Source organism: Musca domestica, unplaced genomic scaffold (assembly GCF_030504385.1).
Source record: "Musca domestica strain aabys unplaced genomic scaffold, Musca_domestica.polishedcontigs.V.1.1 29, whole genome shotgun sequence".
In the NCBI taxonomy this organism is placed as follows: Eukaryota; Metazoa; Arthropoda; class Insecta; order Diptera; family Muscidae; genus Musca; species Musca domestica.
Window position 1 is genome coordinate 4,231,915 of NW_026712296.1, and position 9,722 is coordinate 4,241,636.

Here is a 9,722-nt window from a genome sequence, read left to right on the forward strand (position 1 = left end):
CTTCCTGCATTCGAAATTTATCCAAATTTTTAATGTTTTTTATATCTTTAGTCATATGGTTAGAGAGAGCAAAACGAGCCTCATCGAAATAACGGATTTAGAGCATAGGTCCCTTTGGACCAAATCGATTTTAGGACATTTGGTGTCGATCTAAAGGTGTCCGTCCGTAAGTCGGTCTGGCTGGTTGGTGCGTATCATAACCCTCGAAGGAAGCATCAAATTTTATTCAAACTTCGTACAACGTAATGTTATTGTAAAACTATGATCAAATTCGGGGATGGGCAACATAGATCCACACCTTCTGGTACCTCCCCCACAAAAGTTCAAAATATTTGCAATTTCAAATTATACACCTCACTATTTTTATTATCCCAAGGTGTGGTGCAAAGATGGAATATATCGGTCCACTCCTTTCAGTACCTCCCCCACAAAGGGTCAAAATTTTGAATATCTATGAAGCTCATAAAACGTTACATTAACATTCGATTTCATTCCGACTTGGTACATCTCAATATTTCCATCAAGTTCTGTTATAAAGATGGTAGAGATCGGACTATTTCTTCTGGTACCTCCCCCACAAAGGGTCAACGTTTGGAATAACCAACACGATCATAAAATCCAAAATAAGCACCAGGTTCTCTTCATATTTCACATATCCCAGTATTTCTAACAATACAATACCTGGTGGACGACGGAATATATTGGTTCACTCTTTCTGAAACCTCCCCCCACAAAGGGTCAAAATTTTGAATAATTATAACTTTTATAAAATACGAAATAAGCATCGGATTCCCTTCAAATTTCCCACATTCCAATATTTTTACTAACACCAGACCTGGTGTGAAGATGAAATATATCGGTCCACTCCTTCTGTTACCTCCCCTACAAAGGGGTCAAATTTTTAAATAACTATAAAGCTCATAAAACGCAAAATGAGCACCCGATTCTCTTCAAATTTGACACATCCCAATATTTCTATAAACATATAATCAGATGTGAAGATGGGATATATCGGTCCACTTCTTCTGGTACTTCCTCACAAATGGTAAAAATTTTTAATAACCAAAACGCTTATAAATGCCTGGTAAGCTTCCGATTTGCTTCAAATTTCACACATCCCAATATTTCTGCTGACAAAAGATCTGGTGTGAAGATGCTATATATCGGCCTACCCCTTCCTGTATCTCCCCCACAAATATTCACAATTTCCCATATTTATATATCTGGCGACAAAACCGACAGCTACTTTTTAACTTTTTTTTGGTAATTTAAGATTTAAACCTTTTCACGCACACCAATGTCTTGTTTGATGCTGTGCATTTGGTACCGTTGCAATTCACGTATTATTTAGGGTTCATAAATACATCATCTCCACTTAGCGTGTGGGCAGGCTGCATCAAACACATATAACGTCCAAGAGCTTCTTCCCATCTTCTAAAGTGGCATTCTTACGCATGAATGTTGAGCAGTCCATTTTCAAGGTTACTTCCACATGAAGAGGCCTACGTACCCCACGTAGGCAAGAAATGTATTTCCAGCTGAACAAGGCAATGATTAATAATTCGCTCAAGGAGAGTTAAAAGCTTCTGATTAATAAATTTAACAGGCCATGACATAATACAAGGATATGGCATGGCAAAGGCAGTCATCAGCATACATTAATCGAATTAGCGCACATAATGTAGCATGCCATATTCGAGGCCGCAACATCCTACTACCCAGAGAACTTAATGGAAACGGATATGAGGTTGAGTTGGACTTAAATGTATGCGCTCGTGCAATCTTTGGGTATGGAGATTTGCTTGTAACATGGAGAAGGAAGCGTGATAGACACATAGTTTTTTTTTTTGAGAATCTATATAGAATCATTTTCTGAGTCGATTTATGTATGTCAGTCCGTCCATGTATTCTTGTGAACAAAATGCGGATCGCATTTATTATATAGCTCCCACATATAACTTCGTCCGATTTGCCTTTTATTGTGCACCATCCGATTTATTGTATTTGTTACCCACAGGCGTAATATGCACGCCGTAACAACGATATTCAGGGAAATATATCAAATACAGCTCAGAAATATCTTTGCAAAATTTTTTCGAGATCGGTTCAGATTTGGACATAGCTCTCATATATATCTATATCTGATTTCAAATTAATTTTGCACCAAATGGGCAATACAAGTCCGAATTTAAAAGATACAAATGCTTCGGCATATTTAGTCCTTTCAACTTTAAATTATAATTATAATCATATCGTGTATGATTGAATTCTCACATAAAAACTTTTAATTGTTATGTGGAGCTCTACTACATTAGCAAAGTGGTGTAGGGTATCATAAAGTCGGCCCCACCCGGCTTTAGGACATTCTTTACTGGTTTTTTCTTTGGCGACTTTCAATTACTCAGGCTTTGCTGTGAGACGTACTCATTCTGTGCCGCTGTTATTAATTAAAATAAGCATTGTGTCATGCAATGCAGAGAGTAGGTAGTAGTGAAAGACGCTAAAAGATCTGACAACATATTAATATACTCTCAAAGGACTATTATCCTCAACCCCAGGCTTGATTTTGTGTCTCGGTGGTATAAGACATTCGCTCGGCATTGACCTTGGTGCATCATTAAGAACAATTCTCAATGGATCAAAATTTATTGTCTTTACCATTCTACCTTTTCAAGGTTTGCGAAAAATAGCATGGCTCTCAAAACCAATGCCAAAAACTCCTTTTTTGCAAAGCTTGTTTAAATTAAGTGGTAAAAATGCATTACATTTACAGAGTGAGATGAAAAAACTGCAACCAACGTCAGACTGCTGTCATTTCTAAGCCACTCGTCCGACAGCTGTTAAAATTATTTCAGTGTCAGCTCATTACATTGTTCACCAGCGTACAAAAGCATTTTGGTGAGCATTTTCCAGAAAAAAGTTATTCCTGATGGAGTTCAAGCGTGATAGCATGATTTCTTTATATTTGGCTGGAAAACCACAAGTGGCTATCGTATCGTTACCGTGATACTGGTAGCGTAGCCCGATGTCAAGGAAGTGGACGGAAGAAAACAGCAACAGCAGCAGAAATGGTTCGAAAAGTAAAGAAGCGACTTGATCGAAACCCGCGTCGCAGTGTCCGAAAAATGGCTCGTGAGCTGAACATATCGCATTCCATTCAGCAAATATTGAAAAATGAGCCATTGAAATTCCAAAAAGTGCAAGAACTTAAGTTTCGATCGTCTCAAAAAAAGCGCTCTGCCGGGAAACTTCTAAAATCTTATGGTATTTCCGACATTTTTTGCTTCCATTCAATAGAACTAAAAAATGTAAAAATTATGGAGTTTGACTTTGTTGCAGTGTTTTTATCTCACCCTGTACATATTTTTTTTAATAAACGGAAATAGGGTGGGGTACACGTCCATTTTTTTTCCAATATTTTGCCATTTTCAAGCCTCACTCCTTAGTATGACAACCTATATTTTTTTGTTACGATGCTAATTCTAGTGCCAATGATAACATTTGCAGACAAACAAAAAATATTCAATGGTAATTATAATTACATTGAATGAAGGCATGCTTGCCAACGTTTTATTCTTCAAGTATTGAATACAAAATTTTGTTATGGATGTTTGAATGTTTACAATTTTCCACTCAATTGGCTCTATTCAACAACAGAGATAAATTAATTATTTAAACAATTCAATTTAATGGAAAGCAGACATGGTTGAATTTGTTGCTATATATATTTTATGATACTGCAGTAAATGTAAAAAATCGCACTTCTCAGGATGTGAAGCGATTCTTAAAGGGAATAATAATTTCATAATTTCAGATAGTTTATTTGAAACCTCCAGTATCGAGGAATATACTAATTTTGAGGAAAACCTATATTTTAATGGGTTTACTTCTTCGTAAAGGGAGTAGAGGAGTTTTGGGTTAAGTTAGTTTAATTTCGATTCATTATACCCTCATCCACATGGCTAGAGAGGGTATAAATATATTTTGACACGGCCAAAACGTGCCTCATTGAAATAAGGGTTTTGGGACCCTAGGTCTCTGAGGACCAAATCCGTTTCAGGAAATTTCGAGTCGATCTAGAATGTCTGTCTGTCTGTCTGGCTGGTGCGCACAATAACTCCTGAAGGGAATATCCAATTTGATCCAAACTTGGTACATTGTATTATTATTGTCAAACTTAAATCGAGTTCGGAGATAGCCAATATCGGTCCACTACTTCTGATACCTCCCCCACAAAATGTCAACATTTTCAAAGAAAATAATTTACTGCACGGAAAGAGAAAGGATAATCCGATTTTGTTCCAACTTCGCAAATCCTAATATTTGCATCAGTGTGAAAATCAACCATATCGGTCCACTCCATCAAGTACCTTCCCCACAAAGGGTAAACATTTCAAATATGCATTTAATTCTCTTCAAATTACACACATCGCAATTTTTTTTATTAAGCCAAGGTCTGGTCCAGTCCTACCGCAAAGGGTCAACATTTTGAATATACATGAAGCTCATAAAACACGAAATTAATATCCGACTCCATTCAGACTTGGTACATCTCAATACTTCCATAAACACAAGATCTGTCATAAATATGGTACAGATCTGACCATTTCTTCTGGTTTCTTCCACATATAGGGATCACCACTTTTGGAAAACAAAACTCTCAAAGAAAGCGAAATAAGCATCCAACTCTGTTCAAATTTCGCACTTCCAAATATTTTTGCCAACACAAGATGTGTTCTGGAGATGATATATATCTGCGAAAGCCTTCTAGTACCTCACCCACAAAGGGTCACAATTTCCAATACTTGCAGGGCGAGATGAAAAAACTGCAACCAACTTCAGACTGCTGTCATTTCTAAGCCACTCGTCAGACAACTGTTGAAATTATCCCATTGACAGTTCATTATATTGTTTGAAAGCGTACAAAAGCATTTTGGTGAGAATTTTCCAGAAAAAAATATATTCGTGAAGGAATTCAAGCGTGATAGTGTGATTTCTTTATATTTGACTGGAAAACCACAAGTGGCTATCGTTAGAGCACTTCCAGCATTTAAATGTGAATAAATCTTTTGTGTCTCGTACTATCGCTCGTTACCGTGATACTGGTAGCGTAGCCCGACGTCAAGGAAGTACACGGAAGAAAACAGCAACACCAGCGGAAGTGGTTCGAAAAGTAAAGAAGCGACTTGGTCGAAACCCGCGTCGCAGTGGCCGGAAAAGGGCTCGTGAGCTGAACATATCGTAATATTCAATTTGACAAATATTGAAAAATGAGCTCGGGGTAAAGCCATTGAAATTCCAAAAAGTGCAAGAACTTACACCACAACAGAAAAAAATAGACTCAAAAGAGCTATTTTCTATTTCACCAAGCGAAGCGATAGCCGAAAGTGGTGAACTGTCGAATTGGGGTTTCTCCGATGAGAAACCATTCGGTGTCCAGCAATTTGTAAACAAACAAAATGATCGTGTATACTTGCCAAAGAGTTCAGCTGAGAATGTGCACCTTCAGTTGGCCACCAGAAATCAAGCGCCGGCAATGGTGATGGTGTGGGCCGCCATAACAGCCAATGGTCGCTCTCCGCTCGTATTAATCGACGGTGGCATCTGAATAAATGCCGAATATTATCGCGAAAATATTCTGGAGGGTGTATTAAAGCCTTGGGCACGCACACATTTTGGCCGCAGACCTTGGACATTCCAACAGGACTCAGCACCATCGCACTCAGCACGTGTCACCCAAGAATGGTTACAAATTGAGGTTCCTCACTTCATTTTCAGCGCACAATGGCCACCAAAATCTCCGGATACCAATCTGTTGGACTATTGTGTCTGGCGTATTTTGGAAAGCAAGGTTGGCACTAAAAAATACCAAGATGTCGATTACCTCAAGCAAGCGTTTCGCCAGGAAATACCGCAGAGCAACATTCTGGCAGCGTGTGATGGTTTCAGTGGCCGTTTGAAGGCCAAAGGTAACCAATACGAACAAATCTAAAGTTATTCTTAAATTTAATAACATTTATAATAACATTTATAAAATAAAAAACAAAAATAAAAAAAAATGTGAAAATTATGTCGTTTGTCTTTGTTGCAGTTTTGTTTTATCTCACCCTGTATATATTCTTGATCAGTGTAAAATTCTAGGTCGATTTAGCTATATCCGTCCATTTGTGGAAATCACTCTAGATTCCGAACGATATGAAGTAGGATGATATGTTTTAAGTCGGCAGGGCTAAATAGGCCCACGTTTTGGTATACCCACATACGAAGGTACCGACAGATTTGAAGGGTTTCGGGTGTTTTAGTAACAATTTTAGCCAGCATTTGCTGTAGACTGGCAGCATGTGTTCCCATTACGTAAGAAATATCCCTGCATAATACTGTTAATATAGGTTTATGTTTTGGTATAGTCCCCATGTACCTACAGATTTTCGGTATTCTATGTACCATTTGGAATTTAAAGTTCATGATAGGTACTACATCCTATGACAGAAAATTGCCCATAGAGGTCCTCGTCTTTACATAGCCACCATATTAGCGACATTATTCACCGGAATTGTATTAAAGCTTGTACTTTTAATTGGATGTGCATATGGAGGTCCAGGTCTTCGTATGTTTCTCAGATTGTAAAACAGTTCCAGGCAAAAATTTTTCATTGTAAGTCCAAGTTTCGGAATACAGCACATACCTCCTAATTTCAGTTATTTCAAAGTTTCTTTCTTTTTGGAAAATTAAAAACATTTTTTATACATTTTTCTTTAAATTTTATTTAACAAAAAAAAAAAATTTAAAAATATGTTCGGAATTTTTCACTGTTGTTCTGCCAACGTAAAAAAGCGCGAACGAATCAACTGAATTACTAATAGTCAACAATAAATGAATCCACCATTGAATTCCAATGAGCGATGTGAGAAGAAGGAGAAGGAGGCGACGGTTGATGATGGTAACAAAGGCAAAGATGAAACTGATAACAACAAATTGTGTTGCGATTGAAGGAGAGAAATGGCATCACAGTATCGCAATCACGTCCAATTGTTACATCGTTCCATTAGAATTTACGGTAGGGACCTTGTTGTTGTTGCTTGGCAGCAGCGGCGGCTTGATGGCGATATTGTTCCTGGTGCTCTTCCTCGTGGTAGGGATGGGTGCGGATGTATTCCAAAGACTTGAGGATGGCTTCTGGGATTGGTGGGGGTGTGGGCAAATGAGCACCTTGAGGTTGGAAGCCATTAGCATCGGCAGTGTAGGTTAATTGAATCAATTCTCCCTCGGGGGTGTAGAATTGGGACGAGCCGGTGGCGTAGTGGCCACCAACACCCGATTCCTGTTGGGCGATGCCGTTGGTGGTATCGAATTGATAATTGTAGCTACCGTCCCCCTTGATTTCATTAACGTAGCTGCGTACCTCGGCCTGGTAATCGGCAGCCATGGCAAGACCGCAAATGGCAACAGACACTACGAACTGTAAAGACACACAAATAAAGGAAAATGAGGCCGATGCGGTGAGCCATGTCGGCTAATTGCAAATATCCTGCAATCGTTTAATCCTCGGACTTACAAATTTGAACATTTTTGTTGGGCTTGGGTTGGTTGTAGATGCTTTCCTAGAAGTAGTTGTTAAATCTTAAAGATCTAAAGTGAGTATAGTTCATTTGTGGCAAACCTCCGAATATTTATATGCGAAGAATTTAATTGCAGTTCCCCAAAAAGCCCCCCCCACTAATAGTTGGAAGCAACTGACTCAAATAAAAAAAAAAAAAAACAAAAACAACAACAGTGACAGCGACATAACCAAAAATAATTTTTGACTTGGTTTTCTTTGGAACTGACAACGTAATTGTAGACTCATAGCTGTTAGTTACCGTTAAGCGGGTACAGTGGGTTGTTGTTGTTGTTGCTAAGCAAATTTCGATGAGGTGTGCTGAAGGAGGGCAAAGCAATCTGTCGGTTTAACGCACTGTGACGAAAAAATTAACAATTTTTAAAGAGATGAACATGATGTAGATGATCGGATTTTGCTTATTGCTCATGAAGACGGCGACGCAGATGCTGATGATGATGTTGGGTTCGAACGGCCCGGCCTGGTGTAAAAGCCAACACATCCACATGCCGTTGAATAATTTAACATCCAATAATAATTATTATTTACACTAGAAACCTACAAACGACAGTCATTACAAAATTATCATATTTTGCGATATTCATTTAACTACGAGGGTTGTATGCGAATTATGTATCTGAAAGAGGAATTTTTAATGGATGAATTAATCTTTCCAGAATTGTATATTTTTCGATAGAATGGTCTTTAGATTATCCCAATCATGTAGCCCAGCAAAAATTTGAGAGCCTCAAGAGGGGATCGTCAAAACGTAATGTAAGGAGACTAAATTTTGCATTACCAGGAGATGGTAGAATAATGAATTGTCTGTTTAAGATTTCTCAAGGTGATATAACTTATTTTACTCTTTACCTAGTAATGAGTAACTATAGCACTTAACTGCTTACTAATCGATCAAAAAGTCATTATTTTTAATCTGGGATGTCATTTAAAGTAAATACTTCCTAGTATATGTTGTTGTTGTTATATATATAAACCAGTAAGGTAAGGTTAAAAGTCGGGCGGGGCCGACTATATGATACCCTACACAACTACACCTATATAGTAGGTCTCCCGTAACAAAAAAACTATGAACCATATTTTAATGCGTAGTCACAATTTGGGAACTATATCCAACTCTGAATCCATTTTCAATAAATTTGGGCGAGGCTTTTGTACCTCTAGTACCAAATAACAATAAAAAATGTACCAAAAAATACGAACAAATCTATTCAATATGGACTGATATTACATACAGTAGTGGCCACGAATTTAAGACACGACATCTAGTGACTTTTGTTATGATAATTTTGACAACCCTGTTATATGAAATAACATTTTCTAATTTTTTCTGTGCACCCTGTGATGTTAAGAAAAAGTACCGTTATTTGATGTTGTTATTTTTAACATATTGTTGCTTTTTTTGTTATATATTGTAAAAACGTGCTTTTGAAGCTGGCCACGAATTTAAAACATCTAGAAGTTTTTGTTTTTTAATTAATTGTTTAGAGTTTTTTGAAGGTAATTGGTAAATTAAGAATGTTTTTAGTAATTTTATGTTGTAATAGATCAACATATTTAGTTAGAAATGGCAAAAGGTACTTGGAGTTCGGAGTCCGATCGAAAACTAATCCACCAAATGAAAACTGATGGGAAAACAATTCTGGAGATTTCTAATATATTGAAATGTTCAAGATCTAAAATTTACAACGCCCTGGAACATATAAAGCAACTTGGTACAACGAAAAATGTCAAACAGCGCCCTTGAGCCCGAAAAACTACACCCAGGGAGGATAGCTTAATATATAAAGTAGTTGTTAAAGAACCTTTCACAAGTTCTGGTAAAATAAAAAAAGAAATATCATCGGATTATTGCATCAATATATCGTCCAGAACAATACGAAGACGTCTGAATGAGAAAAACTTACATGGGTGTATAGCACAACGTAAACCACTTGTGTCAAAAAAAGAATATTAAATCTCGTCTAGCTTTTTCAAGGGAACATCTTAAAAAACCGATGACGTTTTGGAAAAATGTACTTTGGAGCGACGAGTCGAAGTTTTGCAGATTTGGTTCTGATGGAAAACAATACGTATGGCGTCCTCCAAACCTACAGCATCATCCAAA

The 9,722-nt window shown here is 37.4% G+C and overlaps 1 protein-coding gene across 1 annotated transcript; it reads right to left on the reverse strand.

Annotated features, from left to right (window-relative positions):
* Positions 1 to 6,800: 6,800 nt before the first annotated feature.
* On the reverse strand, positions 6,801 to 7,738 carry LOC101895908 (pupal cuticle protein Edg-78E). Its single transcript, XM_005184939.4, has 2 exons — positions 7,556 to 7,738; positions 6,801 to 7,459 (listed from the first exon to the last, which is right to left on the reverse strand). Exons 1-2 carry the CDS (start codon positions 7,565 to 7,567, stop codon positions 7,046 to 7,048), a joined length of 426 nt encoding a protein of 141 aa, XP_005184996.2. The 5' UTR covers positions 7,568 to 7,738; the 3' UTR covers positions 6,801 to 7,045.
* Between the last annotated feature and the right edge of the window lie 1,984 nt (positions 7,739 to 9,722).